A 27,161-nucleotide genomic window follows, 5' to 3' on the forward strand; every position below is an offset into this window, starting at 1 on the left:
AGCCTTGATATTTAAACAAACAAGACTTTCACGGAAACGGATACAGCTGTTTAGATGTGGAGATGTCGCATGTTGCCCGCTAGGGATCTACCTGGTCTGTTTACAAGCGAAAAAAGGAAGACATCAACTGACACGAGCTACCACCATACGTCTTCAACGACTACAGTGTGTGAGTACTTGTGATAAGTTTAGGATATGTCTTTCTGTCGTAATGAATCTACTTGAAAATGTGTCTGATGACCCATCTTAATCTGGAAATATACTCTTTTAAACAGGAACCACGTGACACTGTGTTAATACACCACAAGGATTTTTATAAAGAAAACTACTTTAGAAATTCGCTTAATAGTGTCAATACGTGGAAGAGAAGTAAAGGAAAACTTAAACCATGATGTTCAAGGTGAGTTACCACCTACTATTACAATACACAGTTGTACTTTTTCATATTTATTTTTAAATAATTGTCCCTAATCATGAACCGCAAAGAAATACAAATATGGTCATTCATTTTAAATTATATACCTTAACGTGTAGCAAACTGTGAAGAGGGTTTGGGAGTGGGATAATCTTTTGTGTATATTGTCAACAATTTTCAATAAGAAATTTATTGAAATGGTGGGTATCAGAAGGGGAAAAACTGTTACGGGTATGTTAAGATGTTGAGTATAGCAGTTCAGAAATGAAAATTATGCAAAAATGAAAAATGTTGTGTTGTTTAATTTATCTAAACGTTACATGCATCTTTATTAAGGAACGACATAATATCATTGACGCATATGATGAAACTTATAAATAAGCTATATGCAATGTTCATCATTTTGCATGACTTAATTGTGAGTATTAGGTATTCCTTATCCTACTAGGAAGTTGTTATTTGTTTTAATCATCCACCTCCTGCTCAGCATCACCTACTGATTGAAACATGTAAAAAGTAGTGTTATGTAATGAATACTTGTAGCTGAGCTCATAGAGACTTGGTTACGTGTCGAATTTGTTGGAATATGAAAAATACGTTTATATTAAGCAGAAGTTTTAACACACCCAACGTTTGTGACACAACTTCACACAGGTATATAAAAATGTATATGCAAAGCTAAAAATTCCGTCCTTTTAAGGGTATGGCCATTCTCTACATGAGAGAACCTACATGTCTATTTAGGAAGACTTTGTTCACTTTATATGCGTATAAGAATTTTAAAAAAGTTTCAGATGGGCTTCAATTTCAGTTTCTTCAAATTTTCGTAACTTAAGACAAACACACAGAAAGCGTCATTGCATATTGACCTGGTATAAGATAAGTGTATTCCAATTTTGGGCACAGAGGGCATAGCAGCAAAGAAAGAAGCTTCAGATAAGATTACAACATTAACTACAAACTACGTTTAGATAGAGCATATGGGGAAACACGTACATATTACATGTATTTGTAAATCGGGTGTAGACAAAAGTAAATGGAAAATATCAGTGTTATGTCAACATGAACAATAAACTAGATGGATTTTGCAGTTTTTTAGCATCACCTCTTTTTCTGAAAGTTTTAACTATATATTCACCCAATTTGACAATAACTTGTGTATAATCTACGGATGATATCACAAAGCAGATTTCTCAATAAGAAAGCCCGGCTAAGCACTCTTGTAAAATTTAACGTCATATAAGAAAGTTTTATGGCCTGGTTAAATAAATGATTAAATCACTGTTCGTTATCTTCACCTTTCATTAAAGCAATATTAGCTGTCATTTTGATGTCGGAAATTTTTGTTGTAAAATCGTGAGTCAATATTTGAATATCAGCATAAATTAGGTTTTTAAAGTTTTGTGATTAATATTTGCGTCGGGAAATCAATTCAGAGGCTCTGAATTAAGCAGACATCCAGTACAAAAATTGATTTCTGTATATTTCAAAGAACGGAAATATTTAACTTAGTTTTAATTTTATTCATGTTTATGATTAGAGTTACATACAAAACTATCATAACAGCACAATTTTACAACATAAATTATTTTTGTCTACTGAATAGATTTGTAAATGTTTATTAGCTTTAAGATTTACGTCTCATCAGCATAATACATATCAAATTACAAAGTATAAACAAAAAGCTGTATGTACACAATATGAAAAGTAGAATGAATATTAGAGGATGAACATACATAATGACAATTATTATATAAATATAAATAAATATATATAATGTAAAACTTATACGGTACCAATTTTGATGCACCGGGTGCGCATTTCGACAAATAATGATGTCTCTTCAGTGATGCTCAAGTCGAAATATATATATATTGAATATGGATTACTCCGTTGTTTACCGGATCAAGATACAAGGATCTCGACAGGCTTGACCGATCAACAAGGGATGCTTTCTTTTCCTAGGCGCTTGATTCCACCTCTAGTATTTCCAGGGGTCCGTATTTGCCCTGTTTTCAATTTTGTTTTCTTTATAGGATTTCTTAAATTGATCACTGTATTTCCTAAACAGACTGTAGAATGAAATAATGTAAAAGTTATATTTTTCATTGAATGATGATTAATTCTATTGTTTCAAGTATATCATGACTGACAGCGGTATACTCATCGTAAGAAATATCTACATTAGAAATCTGTGGAAAAAACGAATTGTCGAGAGGGGGAAATGATAGGAACTGAGTAACTATTGATAAGGAAGAGAAACCCCGAATACTTATCGAACAAGGTCTGGTCTAATTTTTACGATTGTTCAGCAAAATGGTGTAAAACTTCAAAGTATGATCAGCTAAGGAAGAATAAAATTAATGTTAACTAGTGCATTCTCACTTTCGCCGGCGATAGCCACTGAAAAAGTATGTCTTCCGAGACCACAAAGCAAACCAAGGCGAGACACTACTTCTAATCCAAAACACAACAAAGACAACCGCTCAATAACGCTTCAGTACTTGTCATATCACAGTCAATCCTTGCCGCATTGCAACAGTGCACTCCAAGTTCAATGACTTCCTTTCGCCACTGAGTCAGATTTTCTAAAAGTATGTCGAGTTATGCAGATTGTCTTACTAATAACCTACATCTGATGTATTTGCAGATCATACTTCAAGTCGCGGTTGTTGCTATAACTGTCGGCGCACGCTCGGGTAAGTGAGTGACTTGACCCGAAAGTCAAGAGGATTTATTATTCATTCAATAAAAAGTCATTCTTGCAGAATGAACGACATCCTGATATATGTCTTATGAATATTCACTTTTATTATGATTAAATGACTGTCATTGACAATTTTTTCTGATTTACATTGTGAAAACATTGATGTAGTTCTGTAACGTTTTCATTTTCTTGTTTGCTCAATTTCATTACGATGCGCATGTATTATGAAATGGGTGTTTCCCTTTACAGGTCTTTAAACTTGAATGACAGAAATGTTGATAAAACATTTGTGAAAAAGTTGAATGACCATCTCTAATAACTTGCTTTGAAATTGAGACCATGATTTTTCAATACCAAAGCGTTGTCATTTGTAGTCTTGCGCTTTATGTTGTACATCTGCACATATTCAATGAATAAATATTCAAATTTTTCATGTAAATCAAAGTGTATAAAGATGTGAAACGAATTTTGTCAGTTCAAAGAAAGGAGTAACATTAGATCGAACGATATTGATAATATCCTGGTATTGTGATTTTTATTAGATTCATATGTAGTACGTAATTCCGAGTCTAATAAATTCAAATTGACGTGTGATTTGGAAAGCAAATAAAGGACTGCTTCATATTGAAAAATCAAATCTTTTTATCCTAGATTGTATAGACTATACCCAGACATAATCAAAATTCTGTATGAAGCTTGTATTTCAATACACAAGGAGCCAAATGATTTCATGATTGCCAAAGTTCGCCACATGCTGACTGAGATGGTTAGGGATGATCACATCCGACCTCCGGAAACGTGATCCAGTGTGACAGTGTGTCGCGTATTTTGTTGACAAACAACCAAGCGAAGCTGACGACAATATATACTAGTGATGATACGTTCATAAGTGATTAGATCAATCAAAATATTGTAGAAATAGCACCATTTCATTTACAAGGGGTGTACGTATCATAGGATTGGGTTTTGAGACCATAGGCGTGGAGATGTCTATTTTTTAACAATATACACGTGTGTACATGTACAATGGGAGCTTGTATTGAATGCTGTACTAAAATAACTAACAGAAATTTAAAATCAATATCAATCACTGAAATGTGGTTATCCAAGAATATCCGGTAGGGAATAAATTATCTTTCTAAGGGCGCGCTTGATTTGGTGACACCGTTGTACACCCGGTGTAGTGCAGCATATTCAATGTGGGCGTTCAGCACCTGAAAAGATCCTTATTGGAGAATTAACGATTTTAATGCAAATAATTGCAAAATAAATGATTACTAGAATTTGAGATTTTTTTTTTTTTTATTTTATTTTTTTTTTTTACAAAAATGTAATTTAATAGTCATTTATAAGTACCTACATACATCTGGAAAAAACACCAGGTCATACTCCTAAATATTTGCTGATATTTTTGGTGCCGACAGTTTTTGATGATTGTACGAAATATCAATGTTTTCATCTATTCTTTAAATATATTTTAACCTGTTGCAAATGACTATATACAACACTGGAATTATTCTCTTATATACATGTACTTCACAACTAACAAAATACGGGAAAGAAACATCTGCAAATTTTCCATCTCACCATTTGTCAGCCATATTGAATTTGTCGGTGCATTTACGATTGCATGCCGTGTACAGGGTGTAGAAGGTGTACACCTAAAAGTTTATACCTTTATACTTGATTACGGAAAGATGTACACTTTGTGGTCGGTATAGGCCAATCAATCAGAAAGCGGCGTACAGTTGCTATTCGTCATGCTATAATTAGACTTGTAGGTTGGTTAAAATTCAATTTGTACTTGTTGTAGAGGTTAAGGCTGGTGCAAATACAATCCTCAGCATTCGACTACCAATGGCCAAATGTTCAGCCCTATCTTGTGATGTGTCCGCTACAGTACAATCCGAATATCCAGTGAATGAACAGTGGGCGATATTCAAGAATCACACAGCCATGGTAAGTTACATATATGTACACAAGATATAAATTGTGGTTTATCCGGTACCATGATTGTAAAATATTCTCAAACTTCAGTACCCAATAAATTCCCAAAACCTCTACATACATGTATCTTGATAATAATTATTTTGAATATCAATAGATCTGAAAGTTTTCAATTTCAGTTATATTAGGCTATATATAGTCAACTTTATTTCCACGTCTACTCTACACTACAAACTCTGTGTTTTCTTACATTTTCAATAGTGCAATACTATAATTTATCCGATGAATAAAAATGATATTTCCAATTTGTGAAAATAACGTGTGATTTTCACAGTGTAAAAATAACTGATTGTGACGTCATGCTGTGTGTTATTATTTGAAATAAATACTATAGTATGTTCTAAAACCACAGAAAGTGTAGTAAACAAAACCCTCTATGCTTTGTAGTTGGATATGGGATTTATTTTACTAATAAGACAGAATTTTTTTCCCCATATATTTTCACTCGTGCTTATTCGCATGAGTGAAAATATAATTTTTTAAAAATCCTGCCCTACTCGAGAAATGAATGGCATATCGAACTACAGAGCATTGGATACATGTCCTCTATTTATCCCACAATGAAGCTGATAGGTATTTTCCCCACCCTCCGCCGGAGACAACGGGGACTAACACTAAATATACAGAGCTTTTCGTGTTATAGAACCGGTCAAATCCAGTATCGAGTAGGTTAAGCCATTATTAATGTTCCTTCAATTTCACATACATGTGTGGATTAAAAGCATCAGGATTTAAAGAATCTTAAACAGCATTTTGTTGAGAAATATGAACATAAATTCATGATTTTTAAAATATATTTATCGTGCAAATAAGGCGCGTTATTCAGTTTCTTCTGTTCTATCTTATTAGCACATTAAATGTCAAAAAAATAATCATCTAATGCACGGAGATCCATAATGAAAGTAAAGTATATTCCCTTTTAAGTCATATTATACTTTAATTTATAGAGAATTACGGAATGGAATAGTGACCCGACAAAATATAGTGGTGGAAATAAACAGGATCCCAAAAACTGCAAAGCCTGGTGTAATTATACAGTAACACTAGTGATACAGAAACCCAAGCAGTTTGAAGACTATGGTTACTATCAACTCATTTTGAAATCATATATGAAAGAAAGTGACCTCTACGATACGCTTGTGATAAACTTCACTGTACCATCATCTGGATCAGGTAAATATGAATGCTTTTTCCTGAAGAGACAAGCATATCAATTGACTTCATTCATTTTAAAAATTATACGAAACCTGCTGTGCATGTATGTGCACTAGCCTTTCTGTAAACCACGTTGTCCAATAGTCAATATAATCTGTCTGCCTTTAGAACATTGTCAAGTCGTCCATATAATCTGTCTGTCATTAGGACATTGTCAAGTCGCCCATATAATATGTCTGTCCTTAAGACTGTGTGATGCTGCATCAAATACAATGTCACATACATATCTACAAACCTCAAGGTCATACATGTAACAAGATCACCCGAGTACTTCAGAACTACGTAATGTGTATGTGGTAGAGTACTTCAGAACTACGTACTGTGTATGTGGTAGAGTACTTCAGAACTATGTACTGTGTATGTGGTAGAGTACTACAGAACTACGTACTGTATATGTGGTAGAGTATTTCAGAACTACGTACTGTGTATGTGGTAGAGTACTTCAGAACTAAGTACTGTATATGTGGTAGAGTACTTCAGAACTACGTACTGTATATGTGGTAGAGTACTTCAGAACTACATGTACGTACTGTGTATGTGGTAGAGTACTGCAGAACTGCGTACTGTATATGTGGTAGAGTACTTCAGAACTACGTACTGTATATGTGGTAGAGTACTTCAGAACTACATACTGTATATGTGGTAGAGTACTTCAGAACTACGTACTGTATATGTGGTAGAGTACTTCAGAACTACGTAATGTGTATGTGGTAGAGTACTTCAGAACTGCGTACTGTATATGTGGTAGAGTACTTCAGAACTACGTACTGTATATGTGGTAGAGTACTTCAGAACTACGTACTGTGTATGTGGTAGAGTACTTCAGAACTACGTACTGTGTATGTGGTAGAGTACTTCAGAACTACGAACTGTATATGTGGTAATGTGGTAGAGTACTACAGAACTAAGTATATGTATATGTGGCAGAGAGGTAAAACCTGATGTACATTTGCCCTGATCGATGGTCGTTCGATTAATTAGTGCACGATTTCCGTACAGTTTTTAGGGCATCGTAGAGGACTATGGCATTTATGTTTACATTATGTATCGGGTCATTTTTGCACGGACTATCGTGTAAAGGTCGAGATGAATCCAAACGATGGTTGTGCAGAAATCGTTCGAACATCGGGCAATTATGTAATAATCCCTGCTCGATCTCCACAAGTCTCTCTCGGAAATCATACGGAGCCCTTGTGATACATATGCATAGCTGTACGAGAGCCTTTCAAATGTCCCACGAGACTACAATCGCCGTACGATTAATTGTTTGCCCAAAATGTTTTAAACTATCGTGCATTTGCAATCCGAGACCTTGCGGAAATCTGCAATAATTTTTTTTATAATTTAAAACTAAACAACATCATAGAGGCCATGCGGAGTCCTATATTCCGGATTCTGTCATCGCACGGCAAAGTAGATACGGCCTGGGTACGGCCTCCGTGGGAGCATTGTAAGACAAACGTAAACTAGGCTCAAGTAATGGTAATAAACAGCCAATTATAACTTTTTGAGGTCATAGTAACGCTTATAATTAAAATGACCCAATAGTCTATTTTCTAAATGTTGTTTTCATCTGCATAAGTACTACATGTTTTAAGAAATTAATTTCTTTCTTCTGATCTCTCATTTTGAAAGATGTTCAGAATAATATAGATATTAAAACAAAAAAACTGTAACAATTGTATTTTGATTTAGATCAAATTAATACCAAATCATCCAAAGGTAAATACATGTTTTGTGAAATCTTGAATAACCGAGCTATACAATCATCTACAACTATTCAGTACATGAATTGTCTTATTCAAACTTTTTTCAGCTTTGTGACGATTTTTGTATTGTCAATTTAAATAACTACTCTCACTTTACGAAACTATTGCTGTAGTCTCTTGTTCTAACTTTGAATTTGCAGTTCTGATAAAGTTCTCTTTCAACATAGTGCATTGCAACAATCATATATAATTGTCGGACTTTTTTTGGATGGAACTCAATTGTTATTAAATTGATGTAGAGTATGTAATATGAGTCAAACAGTATCTATTCATAACTGTTACCTCCTTTGTCTACCCTCTTTATGAATGAAGCATGGACTCATTGTTCACAAATATATTGTTTTCATTGAATGACGAATGATGTCATCTGTCTTAAACTTTTTAAAGTATATGATGTTTTGTACAGTGAACATACATGTGTAAGGAATATCTATATTCGAATTATATGTGACAATCTTTATTTCGGGAAAGGACCAATGCGGTTAAGTGATTAATATATTGTACATACTGTTGTCCATGATTTTGAGGAGAGAAACAAGATTATCAAATTTCTATATCTAAATTTGTCATACTACATTCTTGAATTAAAGATGGTCTTAAAATGCATCGAATGTTTACCTAAAATGTATGGTGTGCTAATTCGAAAAACAATTATAATATACATATCAAAATACATTCTTGACGTAGAAACAACGACAATACAGATTATCAAGGATTGCTTTATTTCGGTTTCCTGGCGGTCAGATAAAGATCTATACGGTCATATTCCGCAATTATTGGGTAAGTTGATTTTTAGAAATGATCATGTGCTTTTAAGGAAATGATGGTGCATTCGTAGATGAAAATGAGTTACCCTTTACAACCATTCTGGTCATCCTGGTGGCGGGGACGTGTGTGACAATCTTCATATGCTTCACGGTGTGCATGGTGGTTGTTTGCAGAAGAAAGAACCCCAAAAGTAAGTTTAATGTGGCACGAAATCAACTTGAAGATTAATACAATTAAGTATCAGGTCGTTAAAATTTACTGTTTTATATTATATTTTTTCCTTTTCATATGTGCTCTATAGAAAAGAAACCACGAGACAGGTAAACACTCTTGCAAATACAATGTATATTACATGTAAGGTTTCATTGATATGTGAAGTCCGTGCATTTATACATTAAGTGACCAGTAATAATTGGCTACAGCTCATTCGAAATCTAGATTATATGTAATCCATGAAAACACTGTAAAGTAAATACTTGGTTTTCATTTTGAAAAGGTGATTCAAACTTGAACCTATTAACTCTTTTTGGCTAATCATATTTTTAAATATTATTATTTTAGGAAAAACAGACCTCACAGTTCTTTAGGTGTCTCAACCCATGTGTATGAAGAGGTGGAATCTGTTGCGAATGCATACTGTGAAATAAACGAGGAAAATCGAAAGACGTCTGCACACCAGTATATCCAGCCTATCCCCGAAGGTATCTAATCTGATGATTAAGCGGCTAAAGATCAAAATCAACAAGATTTCTGAAAATGTTTGTCCCACATTTAATTTTGTATTTTTTTCTTTCTTATTTTTGAGTTATGAGATTGATCACTGTTCGTTGTCTTCACCTTTTAATCGAAGGATGCTAATAAATCACATCCATTACATAAACAGAATTAAGAAATTAGAAATAAGAAATAATGTTAGCTTATATATATGTGTGTGTATGTATATTTAGAAACGGCTATTTACAAGGCGCCAGAGATATTTTCGAATACTGAATCGCCCACAACTGGAAGAACGCAAATTCAAGAAAGCTCAAATGGTAAATTTCAATTTGTAATGTACATGAATGCCACATTAAATACATACCATGTGAAATAATTCAATTCATTTGCAACAATCTGGACTTCCTGTGATGTAACTTCCTAGGGGAAAACATTGTGTGTGTTATAAATTGATTCCATTACTGCAAACTAAATCTTCAAACTTCAGTCATGAAAAAAAGTCATTTGAATATATTAAGAGAGTGATGTGTATTATAACTTATAGATAGTATTGAAAAACTACAACATTACATTGAAAATACCTATTTTGTCAGATGCGATGGGATATTTACAACCATCAGTTAAATTCAGACCAGAAATGGCGATGGTCAATAGATTATATGAAGGTAATCCTGCTATTTTGTTTTAAATGAATAGAATATGTGTTGATAATGGAATGTTGCATAAAACAAATATACATGTAAACCTTTTTGTTTTACCTTTTTATATATATATTTGATTTGAAAACGAAATGCAGAAATTGATTCTTCATAACGAAGTTTACATATTAATTGGTTGGTGTGTGATTTTTTTCAATTGGAATGTAATAATAATGTTAACTAATTTTGATCCCAATAGAAGCTAACAAACAAAGAGACAAGAAACCACTGGAGCCAACGTATAGTAATTCAAGGGAAGAACAATTGTCATCGACAAAAGGTACCACACAGTGTTTAAACTCTCCGTAATATATAACGCTTAGAAGGGACCAGTATTAAACTCTCCGTAATATATAACGCTTAGAAGGGACCAGTATCAAACACTCCGTAATATATAACGCTTAGAAGGGACCAGTATCAAACACTCCGTAATATATAACGCTTAGAAGGGACCAGTATTAAACACCCCGTAATATATAACGCTTAGAAGGAACCAGTATCAAACACTTCGTAATATATAACGCTTAGAAGGGACCAGTATTAAACACTCCGTAATATATAACGCTTAGAGGGACCAGTATCAAACACTCCGTAATATATAACTCTTAGAGGGACCAGTATCAAACACTCCGTAATATATAACGCTTAGAGGGACCAGTATCAAACACTCCGTAATATATAACGCTTAGAAGGGACCAGTATCAAACACTCCGTAATATATAACGCTTAGAAGGGACCAGTATCAAACACTCCGTAATATATAACGCTTAGAAGGGACCAGTATTAAACACCCCGTAATATATAACGCTTAGAGAGACCAGTATTAAACACTCCGTAATATATAACGCTTAGAGGGACCAGTATTAAACACTCCGTAATATATAACGCTTAGAGGGACCGGTATCAAACACTCCGCAATATATAACGCTTAGAGGGACCAGTATTAAAATCTCCGTAATATATACCGCTTAGCCAACTGTTAGAGGGACCAGTATTAAAAACATTTCTGCGAAACATTCATGTATCTCTCAGTACTATAAACATATATTACATGTAATTATGAACATGTGTTTTATTGATTGACAGTTGAGCACGAATTTCAACACTGTAAGATATATGCGAATTTGATAGTCATCTTTATCTTTCGTGTAGAATTAAAAACAATAGTTGATGACCTGCAAGAAGTTTTAGAAAAATCTAAGAAAGACTCGGACAACATATATGGTGAGCCATTTTTATCTTAAACAATGAGATAAAGAATTGAATGTTAATCCCATGTTAGCAACAGTGTATATTTGCTGTTTAATACAACTTATCTGTACTTATAATTATCTAATTACATTTACAGCTCAACCTTTCCCTACTCATAAAAGGAACATTACGAATAAGCTGTATGAAGGTATGTATAAATTTATATGCATCGCAAAGTCACGGGTTTGATTTAAGTTGATAAAACAGAAAGGAAATGAAAACAAGAATTTGAACCATTATATTGAAAATATATCCAAGGCCTATATTTTTAGACAATCAAACTATGGCTGAAATTACATATTTTGTAACATTTTATAGAGGTTGCACACCAATACTTATATAAAGTGAGTGAAAATAACGAACATTTATATATACAATATGTAATATCTTACGATTTAAACGTCCTTACCAAACAACCGCGACAAATCCTTTCACTGTTTAAATTAAAGGGGTGTCTTTTCTATTGTAACACTGTCGGTACATGTATGGCTGTTGGTTGAATGGTTGCTTTATGTTCTGTTGAGAATTTTTCACTCACAGTGAGACATCACCAGCTGTAGGTGAAGTGTCACAAATTTAGACCTATGCTTAAACGCTCAGGACCATAGCAGTGAGGGTTCTTTAACGTGCCAAAGCCTGTCACAACACAGGGGCTTCGTTTTTAGGTCATATCCGAAAGACCCATGATTCTCACTTCTAAATGGCGAACGTTTGGCAAAGGAAGAATCACTATCTATGTTTGCATCTTCGGTTTGATGCGGTAATGGGACGAGTGGGGCTCAAACTTAGGACCTCCCGGTTACAAAGCGAACGCTCTACCACTGAGCTACCGTGAACGGTGCAGGTGGTTCTTCTTACTCCTTCTAGGTACCTGATTCCACTTCTGGTGTGTCCAGGGGTCCGTGTTTGCCCAACTCTGTATTTTGTATTGTTTATAAGAATTATGAGATCGATCACTGTTCGTTATATTCACCTTTCACCTAATACGTCTAACATAGACCGTGGCTGTTCTTCCGCTAAACACCTGGTATTAGAGGTCTTTCGGAACAGATTTTGAGTCATGGTAGGTGATAGTACGATAAAGACACATGTGGCACTTCGCCTACAGTTGGTGACGGCCCTCTATGAGTGAACATATCTCCAATGGAATGTGAAATACGATACACATATTTTTGGATAAGTTACTGTGGAATCACCATTGTTCGTGGGGGATTGATGTTCGTGGATTTCGTTGGTCACTCTTACCCACGCATTTACGTGTCCTCAAACATTTTTTTAAAATGAAGTAGAGTTATCTCTCCTAATAACATTGTATCACTTACCCACGAAATTACGTCCCCACGAATCAGCAAAAGTTTGCTCACCCACGAATATTGCCACCCCCCCCCCCCCCGAATTAAAATGATTCGACTGTATTAGCTATTCACAGAGAAAGTTTTTTACTTTACAACCTGTGTTATTATATTGTAGAAAGCAATAAAACAACTGAAAAAACGACACAAGAGCCTACATATGGTAACGAACAGAGAACGCCACTGTTACCAAAGAAAGGTACAATTATGTTATTAGCATGTAAAATATTTCTCTAAACAATTATGTGATTTTCTGCATTAGACCCCATTTTCAGATTTACATCTGTAGCTTATCTGAGTCATAGACTCAATTGAGCTTTCTGATCAATAAAAACGTTCACAATTTTTTTTATCTATGTGAATTTAAATAAAAAAAATCACGATTATTCAGATAATATTCTCAAGAACCACAAAAGTACAATATATCAAATCAATATGCAAACAACCTCATGTAATTTAGATTCTGGCTTCTTCCAAACCCGGAGACAGGACGGGACAAAATGGGGTTGTAAGTTTTGGTAGAAATATCTCTAAAAATCAACTTCCTAACTAGGGTAAAATATGTCAAATCATTATGTAGTAGTTCTCTTGTAGTATGAATTCATAATTCATGTTGACCCCTGGGTCCTTGGTGAGGGCACATGAAGGGTTTAACGTTTTAAATTGGAATATATAAGTTAAATATATCAAGAGAACTAGTACGATGAGTCAAATGAATATGCAAATATGTATTGTAGTGTCGGGCTACAAGGGACTACAGGATCTAAATCATAACAGTGCTAGAAGATTGTTTTTATTGAAACATGGTAACAGTTGTCAGATTATTTTGAAGCATCCTTTTATAATCTGAACGTAAGTTTGTTCAAAAGAGGGAACATCATAGTATTTAACGTTTTATATTGGCATATATAAAACTAATCTTCTCAGTAATGATGTACAATTGTACAATTCATTAGATATAAAACATTCAAGTATCCTCGCAAAGTGAAGATTCAAGTTTGAACAGTCAAACTACAATAGGGTTTTAAAGTATAGAAAATCAATATAGGGTTCAAATTTTCATTTTAATGTTCTAGCACAGTTATGGTGTGTATTATAGGTTGAAGTTGTACAATACATGTTTATGGGCCTTGGGTCACAATCGAGGTTTAATGTTTTGCATAAGACTTTTAAAAGTTCCATTTAAGAATCACACGGATGCTTCTAGTTTACTTAATATGGAAATGTTCTCATATAGTGTGGATTAAGGATTCCCCATTCCATTGCCTTATAGTCTAAAAGGGATTTAAGGATTTTACCCCAAACTCATAAACGCTCACTCATGTATGGTCATAGACCTCTTATTTGGTTAATAGTTACATGTACATATTGTAATTGTTGCGGTTAATTAATCTATTCATAAGTTAATAATAAAGTATGATCAAGACGTAACATACATGGGTATATTTATTTCTTGTGTACATCTGAACATGAGTAGATTTTATAACGTGCAATAATCGAACATTCTTGTTTTCATAGTCTCAAACGAAGCGACAGTGAAACGAAGTGAAAGTTTAAAAGAATCGTGTAAGTAAAAAACGTCATTGTTCATTTCACCATGTTACTAATCCCGACTCAAATTGAAAAATTGAATTTTTTAAAATAAGGAACAGAAATAAGATTTCACTGACGGTTTTCTATAAAACACAACAAATTCATTACATTTAAGTCATCTTATTTACGTCGGGGGAACTAAGGGCTTTAAATAATAGAACATCGGGACATATATTTTAAATATGATAATGAAGGTAATCAATTTCTCTATAAGCATTTCAATTCCCTAGATAATTCCATATTGTTCATGAGAGTCAGAAGGGGGGGGGGGTAGCATCATACTAACAGCCCAACTGTAAATACCCCTTTTCATAGACAAAGAGATGATCATTGAATCAAGACACTTGGTATTGCTTTTCCATATGGGTGCAACGAAAGCATATAAAATCTAGGACATTTTACAAGTCCACATACAAATATGAATGTGATGGGACTTTTTCCAAATACACATATACGTAAGTGTAGTCATGAACATCGCTCATACATAAAACCCAATACGAGGCCTAGTATACACAATGTCTCATTTGATTCACCTTTACCCTTGGTCAACTGATAATTCGATCTACATCCCAATTCCCACAAAATTTCATGTCCCTTTGAAAGTTCTGAATAAGTTAATTGAATGATCCAAAGCAAGTCCATACTAGGATTTTTCAAAACAAGAATACACACTTAATTCTGTGATTATTGATGTTACCCATAATCCTCCTGTATCACGTCGCCCGTTTATTAAGCTTGAATTTACTAACAAAGGAATAAATGCCGTCAACATGAACACCACTCTCTTGGTCATAAAAATGTTCACCCTTGTATTCCGTTGTATTTTATGCAACTTCAAGCCTACACTCTGTATTTCCTACAGAAATACTTTTAGTATATTATTGTATCCAATTTCTTTTAAATCACAAACTTTACAGTGCCTAGATATAAAGCATCTTATACAAAATCCTATGCCATCTTCTTTAAACTATAATGCAGCTGGATATGTCATCACTGGTGATGTCGATATTGTTGAAGTTTAAAAGGTCCGAAATTCAAAGAACCCCAATCTTTCAATTGGTGACAGAACTTCACCTCTATTATGAATTCTGTCGAAGATTATGACAGGTGGTGGGCTGAATATGAATAAGAGGAACCTGATACCTTGTTAACATGAAGAAGACAAGTGTTAACACTGTCAGAATAGATAAAACGTATAAGGGGATGCTGACTCTTCCTAGGCACCTGATCCCACCTCTGATGTGTCCAGGGGTCCGTGTTTGCCCAATTCTCTATTTTGTATTGCTTTTAAGAGTTATGAGATTGGTCACTGTTCGTTATCTTCACCTTTCATAAGAGGAATATCAAAATATCGTATCACACACGTTAACACAAAAATGCGAACTGTCTATTCTTCTGTGTTTAGTAAACCAGAAGTGATGAAAGAATTAAATAGGTTGCTTAATGAATATGCATTGGTTCCAGATGACAAAGCTTGTAACAACATTGTCTTCGTAAGGCTCATTACAGCAACTATATCTTAAACGAACTTGGTTTTCCTCGACATTTGGTCATCTAACTAATACTCCAAGGTACCTTTCAAAAGATGAAATTCTTTAAACCACGTTTCAGTTTTAAACACATTTGAAATCCCAGTCAATGCGACAAATGAAAATGAGTTATCGTACCTATACAAGATAACAAAACTTCACAAAATCTCAAATAGAGGTACATTGAAGGATCCAGTAAATGTTCCCCCAAGCCCGTATCTTTACTCCTCGGAAAATATTAATTGCTCTGAAAAAAAAAATTCAGACGTATTATGCCAGAACTTGTACAATAAGATATGTAAATAAAATGTGGACTCTCAAACATTCCAAACAGGTTTTAGTAAATTTCAAAGCCTAAAACTTTTCCAAAATGAACAGCATCAAAACGTAAGACTTTTCAACACTTTAAGCGGCCATTCCTAACGATCAAATTACAGTATAGGAATTTAGACACCATGGACAGCTGCTAGAACTCAGACATATTCATATCACCCTGATTCTACACACAGGCTAAAGTACTCTGAAGTTGATATTAAAAGGATGTTGGAGTTCCTCGTTGACAATGGCTATGTTCGTAGTCTCTGGTGATCAGGTCTTCCAACAGTCTGTTAGAGTATCCACGGGCATGAATTGTGCTTCTTTATTAGTTTGCGTGTTTTTTGTATTTAATAATTCAAAAGTTCTATATGGAATGAAAAAAAATATCTTGCTATGGCCTTCAGCTCGACATTTAGATACATCGACACCGTTTTATTTAATCAACAATATTCATATCAATTTATTCAATACTTTGATTTGGTGTATCCCAGTAAACTCGAAATAAATCACATTGCAGAGTTTTTCATACCTCATTCACTGAACATAGACGTTAATCGCAATCTAACAATTCAACTTTATGACAACCAGGATGACTTCTTCATCGTCATTTTCCCATATTTATGGTATACTATTCTATTTTCACCTAAAAATGTCTCTGAACTGATTTGATACGCAAGAATATGTTCTCCGTACGTTCAATTTTTAAATCGAGACAGACTACTGACAAATAAGTTGGTTTTCAACATTCTTATTTAAGTCAGCATTTAGCAAATTCTACGGTCGTTACAATGATCCAATTTGAAAATACAATCGATCACTGGGTCGAATGCTGTGTGACATGTTTCATACCAATTGTTAGAGCGTTCTTTAGATAATGATTTTGACTATGAATTACTTCGTTTACCTGATCGGGATACACTATAAGGCTCACTGAGGGTGTGTCCGCTTGATTTTCCTGGATACTTGATCCCACCTCTGGTGTTGCCTGGGGTCTGTGTTTGTCCTGCTCTCAATTTTCTATTCGTTATGCCATTTATGAGATTGATCACTGCTCGTTGTCTTCACTTTCTCACGTATTAATCATTGCTTTAAATTTACATTACTGATGAAAGGCGAAGAGTGGGGCAAACACGGACCCCTGGGCACCCCAAAGGTGGGATCAGGTGCCTAGGAGGAGTAAGCATCCCCTGTCGTGAGCCCTATGTCTTGATTAGGTAAACAGAGTAATTCGTAGTCAAATTCAGTGATCCAAGAACGGCCTGATAGTCGGTATGAAACACGTCAAACAGCATTTCACCCAATGATACCATATGAGCATTATAAACGACCATAGAATTTGCTGACTTTAAACGAGACTTTTAAAACCCCTGTAACATCAACTTGTTTCTCAGTAGACTGTCTCTGTTTAAAAACTAATCACACGTAGAACAAACTCTTGCATATCAAATCAGTTGAGATATATAAACACCATATGCAGGTTATAATGAACTATCGCTACATACATACATATATATATATATATATATATATATATATATATATATATATATATATGCGAAGTTGACGTTGGAGAAGCTGAAACCATCTCGTTTGTCATAGAGTTGACTTGTTAGTTTGCTGTTGATATCCATTTTCAATTAAATATCTAAGCACGAAGCAGATGTGGACGACTCCGTGGTATCTTTCATCTCGAGTTCAAAGGGATATATCAAATCGACATATGAATGCAAGGTGAAGATAACGAACAGTGATCAATCTCATAACTCCTATAAGCAATACAAAATAGATAGTTGGGCAAACACAAAACCCTGGACACACCAGAGGTGGGATCAGGTGCCTAGGAGGAGTAAGCATCCCCTGTTGACCGGTCACACCCGCCATGAGCCCTATATCCTGATCAAGTAAACGGAGTTATCCGCAGTCAAAATCAGTGTGCCAAGAACGGCTTGAATGAAAATTAGTATTGTTATATCGAGTTGAAGGCCACAGCAAGACATTTGTTCTTCTCATGTTGAAGCTTTTGAATAAACTCTGCTTCATAAGAATATAAACAAGTCAACTAACAAAGGAGCACAATTCGTGTCCATGGGAATTCCAACAGAATGTTGGAAGACCTGATCACCAAAGACTACAAAGATGTGTTAATGGGGATCTCCAGCATATTTGTATTTCAACTTCAGAGTACTTGTGAATCAGAGTGGTGTTTAACAAAGTAATTTTTTGAATGAGTGATCTCTAGATAGAAATATTTCCTTTTGTCATTTTTGTTGAAAAAGTAACTGTCTATGATGTCAAAAAGTCTAGTCTTTAATTTATCGTGAAGAATGGTCGAGTAAAGTGTTTAAAAGTCGTACGTTTTGATGTTGATTTGAGAAAAAATTTGCGATTTCCAATTTACTAAAAAGGTTTGTAGAATGTTTTAGAATCCACGTTTGATTTACACCACTTCTGGGATATGTTATAACACAGTACGTTTGAAGATTCCCCTTCACAGCTGTTAATATTTTTGTGAAGAGCAAAGATAGGGGCTTGGTAGAACATTTACTCGATCCAGCAATGTGACTTTCTTTGTAAGGGTTTTTGTTAAGTCTAGGAATCCAGTATAAGTAGGGTAATTCATATTCATCCATCCTACTTACTGTGACCTTAAATGTGTCCAAAACTGAAGTATGATTTTGAAGAACTATATCTTTTTTCATTTGAAAGGGCAGTTGAAGTTTAAGTACGATTACCAAATGTGGAATTAATGCCAAGTTCGTTTAAAATACAGTTGTAATAACGAGCCTAGCAAACAAATACAATCTTGTCACAATCTTTGTCGTTGTCATATATGTTTTAATTGGTGTATTTCATCTGTTAAAAGCTGAAGCACCAAATGTTCCTCCTAAACCATTCAGCAGACATATACATGCACCTAATCAACTGTATGATGGTATGTATTCCAGTAAACTCAAATTCAAATAATAAATATAAATTTTGTTAATGAAATTAATTAAACATAATTAATTGTAATCCGTATTTGTCATGTACATGTATTTCTTTCCCCGCGAAAATTATTTGCATCACCTGATATGTACACTTGTAACTGCAAATATGATTTACATATTTCTAGAGAGAGAGAAAATGTACTCCCAGAAAAAGCCTCTGACTGTCACTACCAGCAATCCTCCCCCTGTGAAACTTCCGCAGAGGAAATGTGAGTACTTTCAGCCGCCTATTGCAATTTTGTATAACAGTAAATGATTTTCCTCGTCATGGAAGGTAATAATTTACGATAGTATAATTATGCATATGCTTACATGTATTTGTTCTTTTTTTTTTTTATTCATTTATTTATTTATTCATTATTATTATTATTATTATCATTATTATTATTATTATTTTGCTTTCATATGTTAAACATGTTCCAGATGAATATTTTGACAATACAATAAGTGTTCACAATATGAAAATACATGTATGTCATTCAGTCGACTGAAGATTTACTGACAGCTCTGGAAAGGTTACTGAATGGGTGACCTCTTCCATCCAGCCACCCTCCAGTAACCATTCAGTTGACAGAATGGCATAGTTTCATCCTATGGTTATGTACTCATGTGATAAATCGAAATGAGAATTTATAGTTTTTCTTCTGAAAAAAAACCCCCACACAGCGTGTCTCTTTGCACTGTATATTTCTTACCAGTTTATTTTCTTTTTTGTACGTTAAATACACACAAAACAAAATGACTAATTTCAGTTGCATTATATATAGTTAATAGCATGTACATAGACAAGATTCGTATATTTCCAGTTTCTAGATCAAGATCCGAGGATTCAGAGCTTTCGCATGTGCATTCGTGTGAGTAACTACTGTTACAATGAAATGAATCATTTATTAAAGGAAAACCTTTAAGGAAAGATCTGTTTGTGATATTGGGATTGATTGTTACAATCATCCAATCTACTTCCGTGATTTCAAATAAGGTTTAGAAGTGTATTATTTGACTAGATTGGCACAACGATTCTCTGTTCTTTTTTCCCTTTGGATATTCATACTTCTTTATTTTGATTGAATTCGGAAGAATTCATCCCCAGACGGCAATGATATTTGAGCTGATAAGCGATCCTATCTTTCCAGATTGACCACATTGTTCGCTCATTTTTTTTTAAAATGGTGAAGTGGAAAACATGTTTACAAATGTTGATCCTTAATGTGACTAAATTGTTGGTTTTTTAACGTTTAGCAAGCTTAGGCCGCCGTATATTTAGTAAAACAAATTTGCATTTACAAAACACTAGATGTATTAATGATCTAGTACTTTTTGGAATTGATTATTTTTTTTTCAAAATAGAGACAACCTTTAACTTACGGTAATGCAATTTTCTTAAACATTTAGTTCTATTTTAATATCACTGTCTAACGGTAGCTAAGTGGTTAGTGAGCTCATTTCACAACCAGGAAGTCCCGGGTTCAATTCTCGATTCCGGCGCTGCGTCAAACATTTGCAGGGGTTTCAACCGTCTCATTTAAACTCTATGGTCGTTATTACGATATAATTTACTAAATTAATACCTGTCATTGGGTCAAATGTTGTCTGACGTGTTTCACATCAATTGTTTAGCCGTTCTTTACATATTGATCTTGATTATGGATTACTCCGTTTATAGAACTCACGGCGGGTGTGACCGATAAAAGGGTATGTTTCTCCTCCTAAGCACTTGATCTCACCTCTGGTATATCCAGGGATCCTTTGTTGCCCTACTCTTAATTTTGTATTCTTTATACGATTTATGGGATTGATCACTGTTCGTTTTATTCACCTTTTCATAGATAGTAACAGTTCCTTCACCAAGCGACCGCCATTAGATATAAAAGTCACGAGTCTTTCGAATTTGATTTGCACGATAAAGAACCCTCATAGCTATGGCCTTGAGCGTCATATATAGGTCGACATAGCATTTAACACTTCATTTACAGCTAGTGACGTCTCTGTATGAATAAAATATTCTCGAATAGGACGTAGAACAAGATACAGAGAAGATCAAATATCGTTTCTAAACTAAACAAATATACGTTTCCGTGTTTGCCAAACACTTAATTTTGTATTCCTTATAGGAGTTATGAGATTGATCACTGTTCGTTATCTTCACCTTTTTATTGAATGAAAACCAAGGAACAGAAGCGGATTATGATTTTTAAAAAATGTATAAGCGTATAAATTGTGGTATCATATAAAAAAAAGATTACTAACTTTTCGTATTGACTAGATTAAGTTATCAATAAAATTTACCAGCATCGATTGTGCATGATGATCTATTTCGTCCAATACAAAACACTTGACTGCTGGGTTTTCGTCTGTAAGATAGACATATACTAATTTCGAGACGCTGTTTGAAATAACCCAATCAAGTAAACTTTAAACTAATATTCGCACGAAGTGCCACAATATCGTTTAAGCTATATTTTTTTTACAATATTACTTGCAATCCTCCATTGTATGTTCAGTAAATCAGTACAATTTCATGACACACCTTGGGGTTTGTTTTTTTTAAAAGAAAAACTATAGATTAAAATTAAACGTTTTGTAGTAAATGCTCGAAAAAGAAGCGCAATTAGTTAAAGTATTTTTATCTAAATATATATATTTATAATCTGGGGAAAGATTGAAAGTTGACACTAATCATGTATTTTTTTTTAATTGCAGATAAAAGATGACAGATCAGAATAGAATGTAGTGTGGAATATGCAAACTGTTAACTTCATATAATTATTTTGTGTCCATTGTTAACTTGTCATTGTCTCTAATGTATTTGAAATCATAAAACCAATATTTAAAAAATAATTTATTTTCATTTATTCATGAAATCTGTACAGTATCAAATGTGCAACAAATATATTATCACTCAATACAACGAAAGAAGAAAGGTCATTCTGCTTCAAACAGGTATAAATAGGAAAATGACGTAAAATAAATAAACAAACAATTCTATGCAACAGAGAAATATACTAATCATACTTAACAATATGGTTGTTAAATACATGTATAACAACTAATATATAAATTTCTCCATGAAACTTGTTCTGTAATTTTGAAAATGTTAAGCAGTTGGTTTGTTTTTTAATTTGCGCATGCACTTTAGGGAAACCATGTATTAATTGTGATGAGATGTCATTGTTCCTCAAAGACCTATATCACCGGACGTGTTTATTATTATTTGCAAAAGGTATATGTATTGCAAGATTGAAACAGTGTTTTAGTGTAAGGTATGTTCCACACAAAAAGTTAATACTTTGAACCTATGATATTTTTCTGTTCTCGACATATTCAATTTGATGACTTTCTAATGACGAAGACGTCGATGCATTATGAGTTATATAACTATCACTTAGATTATTGTCTCTGTGGTCAGAGTATATAACGAACAACATCTCACAGGAGTTTAAGACTTTAAAAACAAAACAACACTTTGCATAACAATCACGTTGCCCAACAATAAAGCAACCTAACTGTTCGACTGAATGAACTTCACGGGAATAAAAGTCGTGTGTGATTTACTAGTATCTTCATTAGGAAATCAAAAATATGCTAATGTACTACAAACATTTGTTTACAAATAGAACCATCTTACGAGCAGTGTTGATGGTCAATATAAAACATAACGCATAAACAAGAATGTATGTTGATTTTAGAGTCGTCTAACTAGACAGGTTCCACGGCAAAATTAGTTTAATGGATACTTGTATTTTCACAAATATCCAAACTTAGTTAAGCCTTTTTAAAATAATGACACAACATAAAAGCTTCAATTACTAACACGACTTTTTATAACGTTATACGTCATAAAATTATTCAGAAAACAATATGCTAAAAAAGCAGAAATACTGCAGCTTTCAACGGTGCAAAAGGGTAAGCTTTGGCAAGTTTCCATAATACCTTAAAAGAACACGTATACAATCTACTGCTGCGAGAATTGTTATGCAGAGGTTTATTTTGTGTATATTTATAAGGCAAAGTATGAAAAATAACCATAATATTTTATGACAAAATCCAATCAGAATATTCAAATATTACACGTTCAAATATTTTAGAAAAACAATTCGAAATTTCTTTGACAGTCTAAAAAAATATCCCATATCAATTTCCTTATACAATAAAGCAAAGTTCTACAATTCATTGAACTAGTAGGAGCCAATATTCGGCTATAAATATTCTCACATAATCCACAATAGAATGTTTCATGGAACATGAAATGACATAAAGCTCTGCTTTTTAACATTAAAAACATTACAAATACTTCTAGAACACGTGATGAGAATGGAAAAAAGAAATGTATAGCACCTTCAGAGTTTGTAATATTTGGTTCCAAATTTGGATGTTGTGCTTCATATGATCGTTAGGTGGATTTCAAACAACTCTCCCCAGAGCTCCTTTTAACTCTGCTTAAAAATTTGATTGCATAAGAATCAGTTTTCAGTTTAAGGCCTTCATGAAGATTTTGGCACGCCTCCGATGTGAAATTAATAATGTCCTTTTTTCTGTGTAAACCTAATCTTCCCTACGTTGGAATGATGTCCTCGAGAAATCGTTTGTTATAGTCACTCCGTTTTGTAAGGAGATTCTTTGCGGATATTTCGTCTTGGTCTTCCTGAGTGTCATGTATTCTAAAGGCAACGCGACAGATGCATAGAAGGTGCAACTCTTACATCGTGTATTTTAGGGAAGACGTGTGCAAATGTCGGCTGTGGATTTCACTAGTGTTAGTATTATAAATTTAATCATTCTGATGATCTATTTTCATTAATAAATACCAAATGTTAAGTCCATGATCTTCAGAGAACAATACAACGAAAGGTATCACGACTTGGGATCATAATTACTTTCATAGATTTTATCTAATGCTGCACGTTCATCAAACGCAAATTCACGGCAATGTAAATCTAAAGGTATGATAAAAATGAGTCCATACAACCATATTTTCACATATTTTATATAGATATATGTATGGATTTCTTCTTTAAAACTGGTTTGAGTCGTAAAACCTTTCATAAAACGGGTTTCAACTCATTAAAAAGTGTTTCAGCGTCTTAGAACATTCAGGAGATACATCCTTGTCATATACCTTTTTGAATTTATTCCCTTTTCTCGATGCATTTTTTTATTTGAGCAATGAAATATCGCCTTTTCTGCAATCAGACTTCTAGAGAGTGTAGAATCTCATGAACCTACACTGAACTCCCATGCAAGTCGCTCCGACATTTGATGGCGAGTTTGGGTTATCCAGTAACACTAGAAATCAGACAAATCTCCTTTTAAACTTGAGTGACGTCATCCATGTCCTTCTCCACTTTTTCATCCAAACCACGTGATATTATACCGTTGCCTAGTCAGACATCCGCTTCTTCCGTTTCATGTCCGATGTTTTGGTTGTTAGTCCTAATCTGGATACATTTTTTGCTGCGATACATATCCCATAATTCTGCAACGATTTCCGCCACCACGATGTCACTCGAATTCTTCCCAATTAACCTTAACGTGAATACTCCATCGTGTCTCAAATAATCCATTACAAACCGAGCCGCAAGTTTTCGGTCCGGTCCTGTGCCTAACCGATCCATCAATTTCAAGAATTTTCGCACATACTGAATCCTCATCGTTGGAAACACCATGTGCCAGATCCAATTAGTTAAACTATAGCACGAAAATATGCAAACAAACACGAGCCAAAACCACATGAAAATGTATATCTTTTCGTTAAAGAGATTGATTGGCAGAACACATTGTACTGTATATTGTTGTAAATTGGTCACCTGACGGATCTGGAAATCGCAGAGTGTCACTCTTGGAAATCTGTGAGATCCAGACCACTCCTTTCCACTAACCAATTCGTCTAATACCTGGAATCCATAGACATTGTAGTCTGTGCCTAGAAACTCATTGAGAAGAAACAACTGCCCAATGGCGTTGGCAATGTAAAGAACTTTCATTAGCATATATGTCGCCACAAGAAAGTTTCCATACCGTCGTCCACACAATATAGATAATTTTGTAGACAGAACATGTCGTAGTTGCACACAGCAAGTGCCTCTTGTGTCTCGTTGATTTGAAAGACATCTATCAACATGTTTGACTAGATATTTTATAGTTCGAACTCGATTTTCTGGACTTTCGAACTGAGCATTACTTCCGAGACTGACGATTCTATCTACATTTATTCCAGATTGACCATTCAAAATCCGCCAAATTATGCATGGAATATAAAATAAGAGCGCTTGTACAAGTAGCATAACTGGAACCCACTGATAGTAATTTAACTCCTTTTCTTTCCGCAAATGTAGCTGGTGTTGTGGCGGTACCATCTGAAAAAGAAATATAAAGCGATTAATTTCATGTTGTTTATTACAAAGCATTGCTAAACATATTAACAAGTAAAGATAGCGAACAGAGATTAATGTCATAAATCCTAAAAAGAATACGAAGTTAAGAGACGGACAAACACGGACCCCTGGAGATACCAGAGGTGGAATCAGGTAACTAGGAAAATTAAGCATCCCTTGTTGATCAGTCACACCCGCCGTAAGCACTACATCTTGATCAGGTAAACGGAGTAATTCGTAGTCAAATTCAGTATGTACAAATGTAAAGAACGGCCTAACAATTAATATGAAACACATCAAACAGCATTCGACCCAGTGATAGCTTGTATTTGCAAATTAGATCATTATAACAACGATCGAATTTGTGAAAGACTGGCTTTAAACGAGACTTTTGAAAGCCCTGTAACATCAATTTGTTTGTCAGTAGCCAGCTGCCTTGATTTATAAAATTAATCATACGCAGAACAAGCACTCTCATATATCGAATTGGTTCAGAACATGCAGGTGATAATGGAATATTGCTACAGAAATATATGGGAAGTTTGTGATAAAGAAGATGAGAAGTCATCTCGTTTTTCATAAAGTTAATTATCTTAAATATAATTCTGCAATGAATTTAATAAGCCAAAGTATTTTCCTCAGAAAATTTGTATTTTACAGTACAAACATGTTAAATATGTCGCGCGGAGAGAGAGAGAGAGAGAGAGAGAGAGAGAGAGAGAGAACCACTCCTTTCAAACTCACTTATGTCATAAAGCCTATTCCCTTGTTTATTGAGGTGCGAAAAGTCACATCTTATCTAATTTATCATAATACTTCAAAGCATTTACATGACATTGGATGTTCCAAGTCACTTCTGTTTCATCAATGATTACATAATGGTAAGGCTTATCCAAACTCATCAACGATTTCTAACAAGGTTCTCTTTCTCAATACAAAGAAACCTTCATAACATAAAAAGAGATAAGTTAATTTGAGGAATAATGATATAGTGTTACAGAGTGGTTTTTACGTTGTACAGGAAGCATTTTAACCCTGCGCTACGCTTCAGTTTCAGAACCAGTCATGTGGTGTAGTTTTTAACGTTTCTGTACGTAATTGCACTAGTCTGCCCTTTAAGATATCAGAAGACTGGGGCAGAATTTGAAGCATATCCGGCATTGAACTCAAACAACAGTTTAGTTTCGCATCAAGGTTGGGGATTAATTCAATGGATTCATATAGGATGAAATAAAGTATTGAAGATGCGATTCATTTTCGCATGATTTCTATAAATATTCTTTACTTAATCCAAAGTAAATTCCAGATAACATCAAATGCATTTGCTGTGGAAGATGCAATCTGTTAATGCGTGTGTTTGTGTGCGGTGTTGCGCTTCTTTGATACATTTAGCTGGAGTTTTGGGCAAGCTAATGGAATTTCCAGTCATTACTCCGATAAAAAACACCGCATGTTTGGTTCTGA

At 34.2% G+C, this 27,161-nt stretch overlaps 2 protein-coding genes across 17 annotated transcripts in view; one reads left to right on the forward strand and one right to left on the reverse strand.

The window, feature by feature from the left end:
• Window positions 1-22,164, forward strand: LOC125678230 (uncharacterized). 7 transcript variants are annotated; one of them, XM_048916497.2, is made up of 20 exons: window positions 1-169; window positions 276-400; window positions 3,066-3,114; window positions 4,936-5,081; window positions 6,077-6,302; window positions 8,040-8,066; window positions 8,931-9,071; window positions 9,183-9,201; window positions 9,443-9,582; window positions 9,829-9,915; window positions 10,192-10,263; window positions 10,496-10,576; window positions 11,449-11,520; window positions 11,645-11,695; window positions 13,018-13,098; window positions 14,418-14,465; window positions 19,203-19,271; window positions 19,452-19,535; window positions 20,133-20,180; window positions 22,027-22,164. In XM_048916497.2, the coding sequence occupies exons 2-20, from the start codon at window positions 389-391 to the stop codon at window positions 22,035-22,037; spliced, it is 1,464 nt and encodes a 487-aa protein (XP_048772454.1). In that variant the 5' UTR covers window positions 1-169; window positions 276-388; the 3' UTR covers window positions 22,038-22,164. The 7 variants fall into 7 exon arrangements, with proteins under 7 accessions (XP_048772454.1, XP_048772458.1, XP_048772455.1 ...); XM_048916498.2 differs by having other exon boundaries at window positions 14-169; window positions 8,952-9,071; XM_048916501.2 differs by lacking the exon at window positions 20,133-20,180.
• LOC125678231 (innexin unc-9-like) overlaps window positions 22,153-27,161 on the reverse strand; it is a 105,554-nt gene continuing 100,545 nt past the window's right edge. For all 10 annotated transcript variants that reach the window (XM_048916509.2, XM_056153901.1, XM_048916505.2 and 7 more), the window contains one exon: window positions 22,153-25,679. In XM_048916509.2, coding sequence (XP_048772466.1) covers window positions 24,708-25,679 — 972 coding nt within the window. In that variant the 3' untranslated portion in view covers window positions 22,153-24,707. The remainder of the gene's footprint in view (window positions 25,680-27,161) is intronic.

The sequence above is a fragment of the Ostrea edulis genome, chromosome 2 (assembly GCF_947568905.1).
Source record: "Ostrea edulis chromosome 2, xbOstEdul1.1, whole genome shotgun sequence".
Taxonomy (NCBI): domain Eukaryota; kingdom Metazoa; phylum Mollusca; class Bivalvia; order Ostreida; family Ostreidae; genus Ostrea; species Ostrea edulis.

Bases quoted from the DNA above. Each gene is read 5' to 3' on its own strand.
- LOC125678230 (XM_048916497.2), top strand. The intron at 11,521-11,644 runs GTGAGCCATTTT...TTACATTTACAG, and splicing joins AGACTCGGACAACATATATG to CTCAACCTTTCCCTACTCAT. The intron at 19,536-20,132 runs GTGAGTACTTTC...GTATATTTCCAG, and splicing joins GAAACTTCCGCAGAGGAAAT to TTTCTAGATCAAGATCCGAG.